At 37.0% G+C, this 15701-nt stretch overlaps 1 protein-coding gene across 2 annotated transcripts in view; it reads left to right on the top strand.

The window, feature by feature from the left end:
• The window catches only part of LGI1 (leucine rich glioma inactivated 1), a 28901-nt gene extending 17365 nt beyond the window's left edge, over positions 1-11536 (top strand). For both annotated transcript variants that reach the window (XM_071439126.1, XM_071439127.1), the window contains 7 exons: positions 117-188; positions 3943-4014; positions 4117-4188; positions 8255-8326; positions 9531-9700; positions 10113-10277; positions 10362-11536. In XM_071439126.1, coding sequence (XP_071295227.1) covers positions 117-188; positions 3943-4014; positions 4117-4188; positions 8255-8326; positions 9531-9700; positions 10113-10277; positions 10362-11179 — 1441 coding nt within the window. In that variant the 3' untranslated portion in view covers positions 11180-11536. The remainder of the gene's footprint in view (positions 1-116; positions 189-3942; positions 4015-4116; positions 4189-8254; positions 8327-9530; positions 9701-10112; positions 10278-10361) is intronic.
• The last annotated feature ends 4165 nt before the right edge of the window (positions 11537-15701 follow it).

The raw sequence follows: 15701 nt of genomic DNA, 5'->3' as shown, positions 1-15701 counted from the left end.
GGGAGGTAATTTTTTTTACTTATATAAATAAATTTCTCTGTGATGACCAGATCAGTATTATAACCATGGATATATGAGGCTACATTAATGTACGGTTGTTTTTTTCTTCTTTACAGATCCTTTGTGAGATCTGCTTTTACTAAAATCCCAGAAGGGAGTTTTTTGCTCACACCATCTCTGCAGCTTCTGTGAGAAATATTTATATGATACAGTTTTTGTTATGAAGTGTATATGTATTCATAAATATTTCAGAAAGGGTCTTAGTATTAATTTTATAAGAAACAGCAGCAGAAGATTTATTAGATCATAAAATACATTACTTTTAAGCAATTTGAAAGATACTGCATGTTTAATTTTTACTTAGTATTTTGCAAGGCTGTCTGTTGTCAGTAGTACTTCAAATGCTTACATGCTGAAGCTTTTGGTGACAGAATGCATGTTATCTTAATTATACTTTAATTAACATTACAGTGAGGACTTAAGTATTGCAACAACTATTCTTGTTTATTTTCTGCATTCCTGGGACCTGATCCCAGTGTAAAGCTGTCCATTTGCAACTCCCATCGACTGTGAGCTCAGAACCCCTCAGATCAGGCCTGTCATTGCAGTGGGACAGGTCCTGAAGTCCTTTTCCATGTAAAATTGCCATTGACTTCTGTGGAAGTTTAGTCACTTCAGTGGGAGTTTTGCCTTCATAGTACCTGGATTTGACCCTGCTTGTTATTTCATGGTCTTAAAAGTAATGACAATTTTCTTCCAATTAAAGATTGAAGTAGTTATTTAAAAATCAAATACTGTGATGAGGTATAGACGGAAAGAGAATATTTTGGGATGTTTAACTATTAGCTGCATTTCAGCATAGGATTTTTACAGGCTTACAGGCTTTCCTAGAACTGTGGGCATACGATTATATAATTGTGAGCTATACAGAGGTAGAGGGGGTGTAACCTGAACTGTTTATAGTGGATGTGCTGCCAGCCTGACACACACCCAGATTTGTCTCAGAAATCCGGCAAGGCAGACTCCCCAGTGTGATCAAAAGCAGAATCGGATGTCTGTCCCAAACCCACTTCCGTGTGCTCTGGATGTGGTCAGAGGTGTGTGCTGGTGGACTGGAGCTGTCTGGCTGTTAAATTAAACTGGTGGCATACCAATAGCTGAAGCCCTGACCCTGGCTGTACTCTGCTACCTCAAGTGGAGCTGATAAGGAGTTGCAGACATACTGTACAATTTTGGATACAGGGTAAATAGGTAAATGCAGTTACTATGGAAACCTAAATGCTTTTCCATCGTGCTTTATTCCAGAGAAGCTTTTTTCAGGTGGTCACAGATCACAAAAGGGACACATTTCACATAATTGCTGCAATGGGCCTTCCAAATGAGAGGGGGAAAAGAAAAGCAGCAGCCCTGGTGGGGCTTGTATCTGAAGAGAGTGAGTAGGACATCATCTCTCTTGGCTACGATACACCACCTACACTTAGCAATCCCACTGCAAAGCAGGCAGATTTGGGCATGGTAGAGTAGGACAGACACAGTCATCTTATTTTGAGTTATTATAGTGCCTGGCACAGTGAGCTTGGACAACGTCTTATGACATTTTGCTAATGATAATAATTTCCATTTCTACTGTACAATGAAATGCACGGTCTGTGCTGCTGTTAATAAATGCTGCAACAAAAACTATGACCCCAGAAAAGCAGGGTTTGTTCCACTGTGGGCTTTGATGAGTGATGTGTTTTCCAGATATATTTTTAACATGGTAGTTGAGCTGCTTGCCATCCTTGGAATTTCAGGCTGCTGATCTAAAGCAAATGACTCCTTAAACACAGACCATAGAAGCAGGATTGTATCTGTGGGGACAACACTCCAGTTTGTACGTGGGAAAGAAAAATTTTATCTTTGGCAGAAGATAGTAAGGGGAATAAGAATATGGAAAACTTACGTTAATTAAATATTTCAGGAAGTTTTAGCTTTGCATGATTATAGATTTATTGGTAGGTTTAATTTAGCCAAGAGCAAGATTTAGCAGCTTATATGTATTTCTATAATAATAGAAATACATATAGAAATAGTCTCCAGCATTACGCTTTTGAAGTCCAAATGTAATTGGATATCTCCAATACAGCAGTCACAGATGTCTAAATATGGTGTAATTCTGCTGCTATTATTATTTACTACTATTTTTAATGTAGTAGCCCCAATGGTCTCTGGAAAAATCATGATCTTGAGCTAAACACTACTCATAACTCCCAGTCCAGGAGGGCTTTTCTTCTTGTGTAGTATGGATGGTATGCTCTGTGCTCTTCGTGTGACAACAAAAACACAGAGAACCTACACAGCTATGGTGAAGTGCCAGCAGGAGTGTTCCCTAAATGCAGAGAAAACCTCCCAGCTCTCATCTTCAGCACTTTTATCTCTGTGTATCAGCAACATACTGAGAGTGCCCTTATAAACTGAAGACATGAAAGCCCACAGAAAGAAGGGAGGTAATCATGGCATCAGGATTTGTAGCTCCTCGCACTGTACTGTTCCTGCCAAGTGATACAGTCCCCAGCTACAGCGCCACACCTTCAGCCTCCATCCCCAGAAGCAGCAATTATGGTGACTGAGGACAATCTGGGGGAAAAATACTTTGTGCATCAAATATATCTGATGTAGCCATTGGGAAGGGGTATGAGTTGGAAGGCAAATGAGCTCACCAAGTGCAAGACCTATGCTGTAAGCCTGGCAATCTATAAAATAGCAATACTATTTAAAGAGATACCACCCTGTTCTGTAAATTATTGAGTGGAGTGCAGAAAAGGAAAAATTATCCAGTAAAATCATATCAGAAAAGTAAAATTAGTTGCAGGATTCAATAAATTGGTCATCTGGTTCAAGAATTATATTTAAATACTTGTTTTCTCTAAAATCGATTTTGACAAAAAGGAAGAATTTCCTGCTTGTATTTTTTCATACATTTCATATAGGAATATACTGAAGGTGGAAAAAGCACAATCTGAAACAGCCAACTGAGAAAATAAATTACCTACAATTTATTCTGAATGTAAACGTCAACATAAGAGATTAACTCATTAAGTGGATTAATTAGTACTTGGAAATCTTGCATTCCTGAATGCCTAAGGATGCCATAGTATTAATCTATTTATCCATCAGGTCAATTGATTAAAATGTAGATGTGCATGTAGTATTCCACTGGGGTGAAGTTCATCGTGCTTTATGATGTCCCACCACATTAAAAGTGTAGCAGTCCAGGGCTAGATTATAATGGACAAATGCTAACATGGCTGATAAGCATAAATAAAGCTGGAAAAATCAATGCTAGTCCACTTTTAATGCTTACAAAATTACATAAAATTAAATGTGCTGCTGGTATTTTTACTGTTAGATGCATATGCTAAGAGTATCTCCAAGAGGTTTAGTGAGGTCTTAAAAATATTTTTGACTTGAACACTGACTGAATTTAAGAGATTTTTCTTTTTTTTTTTTCCCCAGTAACTTTCAGTACCCTCAGGTTAAATACACTCAGAAGTTTAACTTAAATGTTAAAGGATTTTCCTTCCTGCCAGTGTTGCAAATTCAACCTGATGTCAGGGTAACCAGCAATTTAAACCAAGACAATTTAAACCTCTGTAGTACTTGAAGATTTCATTGTTGTCCTAGTATATCTCCAGAGGCACTTATACAATCCCATTGTTTTACTGGCATGATAAACCCACGTTTACATCCCACAGAAGTCAAAGGAATTTTATCAGATGGCCTCAGTAGACAATTGTTGGATCCTTCCCTTTGCACCACACTGTGGTGCAATATTTCAGCCTTACAGACCTATAGTGCTTGCATGGAAAAAACCATTAAACCAGGCAGTAGAAATTGTGCCTTGCTGAACCATTTTCTAAAGCTGCTGATACCCTAATGGTCTTTTTGCATTTCTTTATGCAGGTTGTTTACGTCCAACACTTTTGATGTTATTAGTGATGATGCTTTCATGGGCCTTCCTCATCTAGAATATTTGTGAGTGGACAAAAGTATATTTCCTGGCATTATTGAATAGAGTGGGTGGGCTTCCAATTTTCAGGCATTGCTTGACCAGAATCACTTTATGACCCATTACAGGTTCATAGAGAACAACAACATAAAGTCAATTTCAAGAAATACTTTCAGAGGACTGAAATCTTTAATTCACCTGTAAGTAAAGTGATTGAATATATTACTTTGTATATTTAATATAGTAACTGAACCACTGTATTGTTTAATTTCTCATTTTCATATATAACTGTTCATAGTTATTTAAGTGGCATTAATAGTAATTTGATTCGAATGTTAATCTTTGTGTTTCCACCAAAGACTTCCAAACTGTGGTATGTGTAGAAGGCAAAGACACAAACAGCTTCCAAGCACTACATGTTTGGCAGTAGTTCCCTGACTTTCTCTGCTTGGAGCACAGGGAATTTCCAGCTGAGCATGTAGGAGCAGGGAGAAGTATAAATTGGGAATCTTGGCACTGGATGAGGTCAGTCCCAGTTTGGGACTTGGAAAGGAGGAAGGTGGGAGCTGTGATTAGGAATGTGAGAGGCTGAGGAATGGACCCACACCTCTTCTCAGGTGCTCCAGTCTGACATGCCTCCAGGAGAATATTACAGCCATTCTTGGGATAGGCCATCACTGTCTGTGCCCCTGTTCACTTAAGACAGTAATAGTATACAGAAGAATTTGATCAAATCAAACTTGAAAAATCTCACCCAGAGCAATTTTGGAGACTTGCAACAAGATGTTTTTGTTATGGCTTACTGATCTACTTCTTCCATTCTGCACCTACCTTCCTCTGCACCCTGTCCTCTCCTGCATGGGAGCAGGAGCATCCCACAGTCAGGGCCTGTCACACACTGACACTGGGATGTGCTCACTGTTCCTTGTGTGCTGCTCAGCCCTTCAGCTGTCCCTGCCCTCTGACCTGCTGCAGCCCCTTGCTGCATGAGCTGGGAGGGAAATTGCTCCAAGGCACTCTGGATGCAGTGTGCTGTAGGAGCAACGCTCCCCATGTCCTCACCAGCAGGAGCATTTCTCACACTGTGCTCAGTAGGTGGGACACACATTGGCAACAAATACCTGCAACATTTCACTGCAAACAAGAGTAGCTTCCTTGTCTCTGAGCTAGGAAGACAGTTTTTATACAGGCTTTTGTCTCTTATCTTACAGCAAGTTTATCTTGTAGCAATAATTTAATTTAATGAGGAATACATTTTTTTAAAAACAAAATACACACTATAAGAAAACAGGAAAGAAAAATACAAAAGAGGAAAAGGAAAAAAAAAATCTGTAGTGTGCCTGGCATGGATTTATACCCAGTTCTGAGCATCTGCATTCTGAAGCATGTCACGTGGTGTATGTCATAGGCAGGGAAGGGGATCCTGACCTTTTGGCCTTAACATGATAGCCTCCAAGAGGGTTTTGAAACAGGGCCATTTAATTTTTTCTTTCATATATTTTGACAGAGGAGAGAAAGCAAACATTCCATTTTAAACAGTTAATGCATAAATATAATAGTTGAATTGCAATTCACCACATCTTCACCACCTAGTAAATGTACCATAAAACACTTTATGCTTTCCCTTTTGGTCAGGACACGATTCACAGCTGGCTGGAACCAAGCCTACTGTGACTACTCATGTAGATAAAGTTACTTATGGAATGGCTCTAGGTCTGAGGAAGAGGAACGAGAGAGGAGAGGGAAAGAGGTACATAAAAGGGCTGTGCACATCCCATAACAATCCATATTAGAGGTACAGGCAGAATTATACTGTTGTTAGAAAAAAAGATAGCTGGATAAGGCTGGTAACTGGGACCCTATCTTCAAAATATTTACGCACATGAATAGCTTTATATTCACAAATGGGTCCAGTACATTATTTATCATATGCATTTACTTATTTAGTAGCTGCTGCTGCCAGTGAACAAATTGCTTTTCTAAAACAGAGGAAGGCACAGTTTCTTCTCCACAGGAAGGCCACCATCTTGTCTTGCCTGCTACACTGGTTTTTGGGGATTCTTCAGGAGTTTCACAAGAGAAAACATGCACAGAAGACAGATCCACATTTGAGGAGCCACTGTCATTTGCATGCACATTTTTGGGACATAGATGTGTGCATCATACTGCTATTGTCCATGGAGCACTATTCACAAAGACAATGAGAAATTTGTGGAAAATAACTTCAAATGCACCACTAGTTTAATCTGCCTAAAGAACCACTCCCCATCTTTTGGGGAAAATTGCATATACACATTAAGAATGATCATTTGGTGCCCTGAGGCAAATTTCATTTAAGAAGCAAGAGAGTACTTGTGTACATAAAATATATTAAAATGAATCATAGTAAATGAGCATGCAAATAAGTTCTATGAAGTTAGGTAAGATGAACTTTGTCCTATTTATTCTATTTACTTTCTTTTCACAACATAAATTTTGGAATGCAGTAAGCTATCCAAACATTTTTACTTCTATAATGCAATTAACTTCAATAATTACAGTGTGTCCTTATTGTAAAAGAGAGCCATTTAGAATTTATTATTGTGCAACAGGATTTATTTGCTGGTCAGAGTACATTTAAAAACAGAAAAAAATTTAAAAGATTGCATTTTTTTTACTAATTTACTAATTTGATGTCAGAATCTTACAGTTAGCATTGGATGGTAATTTCTATGCACAATGGGTAATTTTGATTTGCATTTCTCTCAAAACTGTCACCATTACTTTACCTGCATGCTTGAGCCAATCTTTACTCTCTTATTATAATCCAAATATCCCATACAGCACATCTAGGCAAGACAGTGTTTTGTAATATGTAAGTATGCTTTTTAACAGTGGACTATAAAAGGCATGATTTTCATTCAAAAATTGGCAAATGGATAAACCTTGCTTAAATTTTTCTGTCAGTCAGGTACCCATGGCAGCGGTGAACTGCTCCTGCTTCCAAGTACACCCTCCCTTTTAGTTTGCTATATAATAACATATAAAAACAATATAGGGCATTAAACTTGTCTCAGCTTGCAAATCCACACAGCTTTCTCCATGTGGGTTATCTGACTTTTAAAGAATTGCTCTGGAGCATAAATTTGCACATTAGTGAAGGACATGATACATTCACGTACAGCATTACAATCAGATGTACTTTGAAAGTGGTGAAGTCAGAATGGACTAATGGAAACATCCCATATTTCACTGTTCCTGATCAGACAAACACTTATTTTTAAATGAGGCAGCAGACCTAGTACATGTGGGCTTGTTCTTGTATTTAAGTATGTGCCTAAGTGTCTTTGCTTGGATAGAGAAATTGTGGTTGGTAAATAACATTTATGTTTACAAGTTAAAACAGAAGATGTTCCAAGTCTTACTAGCTACAGATTCTAACTGGGATCTTAATCAAGAATGATTTCTTTCCATTTTTGTTTCTTCTCATAACTAATAAATAATTCTGTTAATTGAAAGAGACATAGACTATACCCTACAACATTATTCTTTTCCTGTCATGCCCTCTGTGACATCTGAGACCTTTGGCAGACTCACAGAGACAGTTAGACTGAAATGTAATATACTGTTTGTTCAAAGCCTGCTCACATTTCCTTGTCACTTTTACTAGCTGAAATACTCACTGAAATTAAACAAGTTTTTCCAACATTGAAAACTGGGAATTAATAAAATTTTTTTGCTGGTGTAATAAACATTTACACATGCACATGCTAGGAAAGCAATTCACACTTACCAACAATTTATTGCCTATTACTGCATATTTTTAAAAACTATGAGCTAAACCTAAGCTCATCAGCCCAGATTAGTAAGATTTTCCTTCTAGAAGAGGTACAAGAAAGTGGGGAAATTGCAGTGATACGAGCACTGTGTATTGGGATCTCATAGGGAAAACATCAGTAGATCCAATCATGACTAATTATTTTAAAATGTTAAATGGTGTTGGCAAAACACCAAAGGTGATAGCACTTTTTACTCTGCTAAGTGAAGTATTGTAAATGCTGCAAAGCTGCTGAAGAGTGAGAAAGCAGAAGGAGGCATGGCATTTTAGTGGAAGGAAAACTCACAAAGTAAATGAGCTATTCTTAAAAGCAATCTTTTAGAACTAAGTGTTGGAGAATGCCAGTGTTCTTTGCCATAAGTAAAAACCCCACACAGTATATCACAATTTGCAAAAATGTGTAGTTTCATGAACAACTAGGACTAATACTGAAGTGTTTTCTTTTACAGGAGTCTTGCAAATAATAATCTCCAGTCACTTCCAAAAGACATATTCAAAGGCTTGGATTCTTTAACAAATGTGTAAGAAAGCAATTAATTAATATTTTACTTATAATAGATGAATAAAGAGATTATTTTAGAGGACATTCTGAGTAACCATTCAAACCACTAGCCAGCAATGGGTCTTGTTAGTGGGTAGAGACTACACAGTATGAGTAGGCTTGGTGTTTTTTGTCTGCTGTTGTTGAGAATTTGTGATGGTTTTGAATATTCCACCAGTTATGAAGATCAGTAATATTGTTAGTAGTTATGTAATAAAGCTGCATGTTCATTAAGATTTCGTGAATAAGAAGGGAGGATCCTTAGGGATGCATGAGAGAGCAAGGCATGCAGGGAAGGTAGAAGATATTTAATGGAGTAACATTTTAATGTGCAAGAAGTTCCTGGGAAAGCTAACTTTTATCAATAAAGCATGGGTCTAAGTAAGTATCCCATACTAAATCTAATTGCAACCATATCAAAACATCAAAATATCATTTATATATATATATATATATGTATGTATGTATGTGTGTGTGTATATATATATAAAAATACCAGTAAAAATCCTGTTCCATCTGATTTGGGATAATAAGCTCAGAAAATCCTGTGCCTGCTCCCAGTATTAGCAGGTAGGCTGAATCCCTGGAGCAGAGCTGCAGTAGTGAGATGTGGCCGTGGGCAGTGTATCTGGAGCATTACTTGGCAAGGCTGAGCATGGCCAGGTGGTTACACAGTCTGGTCCTGGCGCTCACCTGTTCCTGTACATACAATCACAAATCTGACTGAAGACAGCTGTAAAAGCCTTAAACAGAATTCCTTTGCTTGTCTCTCCTGAAGCCCTAAATGAGTGTAGGTAAAGGAGATAGTGAATACTGATGGGCTGACCATCAGGTTACATTAATTCCTATTTTTTTATCTAGAATGCTTCTACTGAGAAAGGGTAATGCAAAGGAGACAGGAGTCATTAGTTTGGGAGGCTTTTGTGTACCTGTAAACTTGGGGAAATAGATAAAAATTTCTGACTGATCACCAAGTTAAGGTCTCCTTGATTACCTTAATACAATTAAATCTGTGGGGGTTCTGGTATGTAGATTTAACTGTGGTTCAGAAGAAATTAAGCCAGGAAGGCCTCAAGTAAGAATAAGCAAGAGGGCACATATTTAATAGAAGCCTGTTTTGTTATTCTCAAGGAGAAATACATTAGCTGACTACTTCTTTTCAATGCATGATTTATTTGTTGTAGAGATCTTAGAGGCAATGCATTTAATTGTGACTGCAAACTGAAGTGGTTAGTGGAGTGGCTGGGCAGCACCAATGCAACTGTTGAAGACATTTACTGTGAAAGCCCACCAGAATATAAGAAGCGCAAGATCAATAGCCTCTCTCCAAAAGAGTTTGATTGCATTATTACAGGTAATGTGCCTCAAACTATTTAATCTTCTTAAAGTCAAAGCTGTAGTTTTTCATTCTAGAGCCCAGTTTTGCAGGAACGCTGCATTCTGGATGGAATTTCTACTAAAATCAATATGAACTTTGCTGGTCTAAGTCTGACATGGGAATCATTTGGGAGCAGGGTCCTATATTTCAGTATCTACTCAAACTTTAGTATGTTGCATAACGATTTGGAAAACTGGGACATAAAATGGTACCTCTTTTTATTGAGAAAGATTGCAAACCAAATTGCAGTGCTCCTTTATCAACAGAAAAATTCTACTAGTGATGAAATACTGTAATATGTAATAGATTGGTATCTGATAAGCAGATGTTTCTCCGTACAGTATGTAAAGTATCTCTGTAATTATCATCTGTTGTGTGCAATTTGCAGAATTTGAAGTTTATCAGTCCCTGCCATACCAGTCTCTGTCAGTAGATACTTTCTCATATATGAATGATGAACATGTAGTTATTGCTCAGCCTTTTACTGGAAAATGCATCTTTCTTGAATGGGACCATGTGGAAGTGATGTTCAGGAATTACGACAACATTACAGGTATGAACACTGCTTGACAAATAACCTTACAACAAATTATCCAAAAAGTGGTACTAACCCTGTCTCTTACTTTTCTCTTTACAGGTACTTCAACTGTTGTGTGTAAACCTATAGTTATTGAGAGTCAGCTGTATGTCATTGTCGCACAGCTGTTTGGAGGCTCCCACATATATAAAAGAGATATTTTTGCTAATAAGTTTATAAAAATTCAAGATATTGAAATCCTTAAAATCCGAAAACCCAATGACATTGAAACTTTCAGGATTGCTGAAGACTGGTATTTTGTTGTTGCAGACAGTTCAAAGGCTGGTTTCACCACGGTTTACAAATGGAATGGGAATGGATTTTATTCCCATCAGTCTCTGCATGCCTGGTACAGAGATACTGATGTGGAGTATCTTGAAATATCTGGCAAACCACATTTAATTCTGTCAAGTAGTTCGCAAAGACCTGTAATATATCAATGGAACAAAGGAACAAATGAATTTGTTAAGCGGTTTGATATTCAAGATATGGAAGATGCATATGCAGTGAAGCATTTCAAGGTCAAAGAGGATGTATACATTTGCTTAACAAGATTTATTGGGGACTCTAAAGTAATGAAATGGGGTGGTTCAGCATTTCTGGATTTACAAAGGATGCCATCCCGAGGGTCAATGGTATTCCAACCGCTTCAGATAAATAATTATCAATATGCCATTCTTGGAAGTGATTATTCTTTCACTCAAGTCTATTATTGGGATGTGGAAAAGGCAAAATTTGTGAAGTTTCAAGAATTAAACGTGCAGGCACCAAGATCTTTCATACATGTCTCCATCGATAAACGAGATTTTCTCTTTGCTTCAAGTTTTAAGGGAACTACATTGATTTATAAACATGTCATAGTTGACTTAAGCGCATGACACTCATAATTCTGAGATTACATCAGACTTTCTACCGTAAGCGGACAAAATGAACTAAATGCATGATGACTCTCTTATCTTACTTCCAAATGAATGCCTTTAAAAGTTGAGATTGCTAGAACAAAGTATTACTAGTATCTTCATCTTTAATTGTCAAGTCTAGTGGTGTTGGAAGTTGCATTTTTTAACAAAAAGAAATTAAATTAACTGTTCTTTGCATCCACAATATGTAAATACATGTGCAACTGCATCTGTTGCTATAAAGAATATTAAGATGTACTTTTCCATTTATTTATTCACCTGTTTGAAACAACTGCCAAATAAAATGTTTACATTTTGTGTCTTTCACATTCCAAATATTATTTGCAGGTGATACTTTTTATTTGTGTATATATTATACACATAAAAATAAAGCCAAGAAGGCATATTGCCCAGTGCAGTGTTGTACTGCATAGAAGATGCACGAAAGATCAGGTGGGTTTTACTAATAACAAGAAGTTCTTGATAAAAATACTGCATTGAAACATAAGCCTATAAATTATCACCTGGACAATCCTTGCACTTATGTAAAACTTCACTGACTTAAACAGAACTCTAACCAGAAAAATGAATTCAATTATCTAGATGTGCTTGTAGGATAAAGGGTTCAGTTATACACATTTAATTGTAGGCTAGGCCTTTGTACTGTGTATAGCTGTTTCTAAACATCTACAAAGAGCTTGGCAGAATAAAAGACAAGGTAAAGGTCTGTGTTTCTTCACCTGATGCTGAAGAAGCACAAAACAAATATCTTGTACAGCACTGGGGCTGTTACTGTGCAGAAAGCTAGAAGCAAAGCTTATTTTTCAGCTAGCATTATTTCTATAGCTGAACTGTCACACATCACTTGCATGAATTCTGTGTCCTTGTCAAGTCCTTCCACTGTAATTGCAATTATTTAGTCTTCAATGAATTTATTCCTTATTCTGAATGAAGCTAGTGAATGGGAAGTAATTTTTTTCCACTACCCTGCAATGAATCTTAGTACCAGGTACTTCTGAAATTCAGGGAACTTTGAATGAAGTCAGTTTGTATAGTGTATGCAACTCCAGGGAGGCTAACTATATCTTTTAAATTGTGCCAAATCTGAATGTGGCATGAAAATCTATCACAAGCTCAAAGTTAAAATAGTCTTTTGTTTGCATTCATGTAGTGCACCACTTGAGAGAAACCTACACTGATGCTGAAGATGATTTGGTGGAGCTCAGGAGGAAAGCTCAAGTTTATTTTAGATACCTTTGCATTCACTTAAGTTACCAAGCATTGTGCTTCAGTGCCATCTTTAAAATAGAGACATGAATACTATGTTCATTTCTAGACATTTCTACCATTCACAGATCTTGACTGGTGAATAAAACTAATCATACTGTGCATGTCAGCTAATCACATGAGCTGATTAATGTATATTTAGGAAGCTAGTCCTAAACAGTATGCTTCTGTAATAAATAATGGAGGTTTTTTATATTTAATGTTATTTAAAATGAAAAATTCTCACCTGAACAATACTACTCTAATAAGTTAATTTTTCTGGTGTCTTTTTATCCATAGCTGCATATGCTCTGCTAAGCATTTGGCTTAGTAACTACCTATTCCATAAGTATTTACAATGTGAGTGGAAAGATTTTAACTATGTTTCACAGCTGAAACTTCCCAATTGTTTCTTAAATACATTTCCAAAAATCATCTTAATAAATACTCTCTTGTCTGGCAGTTTCCTTTATATGTTAAACCATATTTCCTTTATATAGTTTTAGCTGTTACATCAGCATGATTTCAAACCCCAGATGAAGCCAAATAATAATTTTTTTTATTTCTCAACATTGGCTGCATATCTGTGATTGCCAACTCAGTTTCTTCTTCAGTGCCCTTTGCATGGGAAAGGAATGAAATATAAAGTCATGAACTCATCTCCAATCTACCAGCAAACCATTAAATGTTTTCTATTCTTCTTGTCTTCTGTTTCAATCTTTTACTTAAGGTCCTATTGAATTATGTGCACTGGTTTTTATCTGATTTTTCCCATTATACTTGCCTACATGCACTCTCTATCAAATTATAAAGATAATGGCTATGCATCCTTCTCATTATGAACATATTATAAACATCTGGCCGAATTTAAGTGGAGTTGGAGAAACTTGCTAATCTGCTACCAACATTTATTTACAAACAGCATATTGCCTCACAGTGTACCTTGAAAAAGTTACATTTCATGGAAATGTATTCCAGAACCATCCAGCTGTGCTGGCTAAGGCCTATGCTATCATAGTGCTATGATTGCTCTCCTGAGTTTTACCTCATTCTGAAATGATGTGACAGACTTTCAGGAATTCACTGTTACTCCTGGGTTTAAAGGAGGAATTTAAATGCCTGCAAGGGTGTGAGTCACTAGAATTTTACATTCACAATACGTATAAAACTCACCGTGGTGCAGTGGACGGTGGCAAGGGATCAATCTGCTGGAGAACACAACTGCAGTATCAGTTTGGTTGTTCCTTCAGAAATTTTTTTCCTATAGTCAAGCACTAGTGATTTGGGAAGTTCTTAATGCCTATGTCATTTTTGGAAGGTCAGCTAATTACTATAAAATGCTGAATCTAAACCTGTTTTCTTTTGAAAATCCCTTCCTCTAGTCCATTATGTCAGGTGGAGACTCACAGGGACAACAGCCAGTTTCTTATTGTGTGATGAGCATTTCTTTGTACCATATAAAGAACTGGGGTATTTTTAGAACAGGACTCATAATCCTTAACATAGGAAAGCGTAAAGGCTCATTAGGTGGCTCCCGGTGCTGTTTCTTGCTGATTTCAGAGACTGGGCATTTTAACAGCTCATCTGAGCATAAAGCTAAGGCCTATTCCATCCTGGTTCTATGCTCAGTACTCCTTCTGATATCAGTGGAAGAGTCAGAAAAAAAAACTAGAACAGAACCTTTCATCATATATACATTGATACTTTTTTAAAATGCTGTTTAAAAAAAACTATTTTTTTCAGCAAAGTCTATGTTACTTGTGGCTGACTGGTTGTCTTCTGTAGTTGTAATGGATTTTCTAAACTCCCTAATTGTTTTGTTTATGACTGACAGAGTATGTAAGGTACTTAATGTATTACAGAAGACAGTATTGAAGGTAATTAATGGATACTGCTGATCCTTGATGCTGCTTAGCCATGTTAATGTCTAAGATAGAAAAATAGAACATTAATGGAATACTATTGTATTCCTACAACTACTTCATTAGATTTTTAATGGACCCCAAATATAAAAGAATATGCACCTCTGTACTTGGGAAGAAATATATAAAATACATTCAGAATACCTGATGCTATACCATGTGTAACTTTTTTTGTCTATTGCAATGCCTAGGACTTGAAGGGTTTTTTGTTTCTACTTTATTTGAAAAAATATTCCAAAAAGCACTCTTCCTACTAAGAAAGAAATTCAATAAGGAAATATCTTGTTGTGTAAGGTAACAAAACAAACAGAAATGCATTATTGTTTTGTATTTCATTTTAATTATAACTTCTCCTAAATATTGAAATTTTTAAACTTTATTTGAAGGGGTTGTAACAGCCACTCAAAATATGCTTGAGGATGGGAAACAATTATTAGCATAGTTAATGATGTGTGATATGCTTTGATATGTTCTAGTGGGAAGCTCACAAACAGCTGTATTTATGTATATATGCATTAAAATATATTGTGCTAGCATTCAATGAAAAATAAAGACTATTTAAACTATAGAAGTAACAAAAAGTCCTCAGACTGACAATAGCACCAAGCGAAAGCAAAGAAGTCAGCATGCCCAAAATGTTACAATTAAGAACAGAATATAAGCACACAGCAAGTTTCAAGAGAGTGGAAGTTTCCCCTTTCAAGGAAGTCTTTTCCTTTCCATGAAACACGTGTTTCCCCTCAGTAGGGAACCCTGAAAATCCAGATAATCACTCAGTTCTTGCAAAATACAGTAAGAGGCTTACAAACTTAATGCACTACGTCCATGATCCTAATATGTGGACTTTTTTCCTTTTTGACACCTCTCTGCTACACCAGTCTCAGCCCTGGTGGCACAAAGGGAGCGGTGAGCACTCTACTGCCCACTGAAAGGGCCAGGGCCCTGCCAGACAGAAGTTAAGCCAGGCTCAGCAGATGGAAAATGCAAACCCAAGCACTCAATTCACTCAGCTGTTAATGCCTCCCCCACTGCCTATCAGGTTTTCTCTCTGATTTGTTATACATATTGCCAACAGTTCCCACTACCTTTCATCTGCCTGCAAGCCTTTCCCTCTCCTTCCTGCTGATCTGGAGACCTAAGTGTGGCAGTAAAGCTGTGATTTAGACTCCTATTGATTAGAATGGCTGAGTGTGTTCTTGTGGCTGGGAACTCACCGATAAACGTCAAGGTCTTGGGGAGTTCAACTCCTCCAGACCGATCTGCGGTACACTGCCTGACTTACTGCTAATGGCAACTTTTCTTCCTTAAACTGA

This window comes from Agelaius tricolor, unplaced genomic scaffold (assembly GCF_023055355.1).
Source record: "Agelaius tricolor isolate 1412-34295 unplaced genomic scaffold, bAgeTri1.0.p SCAF_13, whole genome shotgun sequence".
NCBI classification, from domain to species: Eukaryota; Metazoa; Chordata; class Aves; order Passeriformes; family Icteridae; genus Agelaius; species Agelaius tricolor.
Note: the sequence above shows the minus strand (reverse complement) of the source record. Positions and strands in the feature narration are given on the sequence as shown.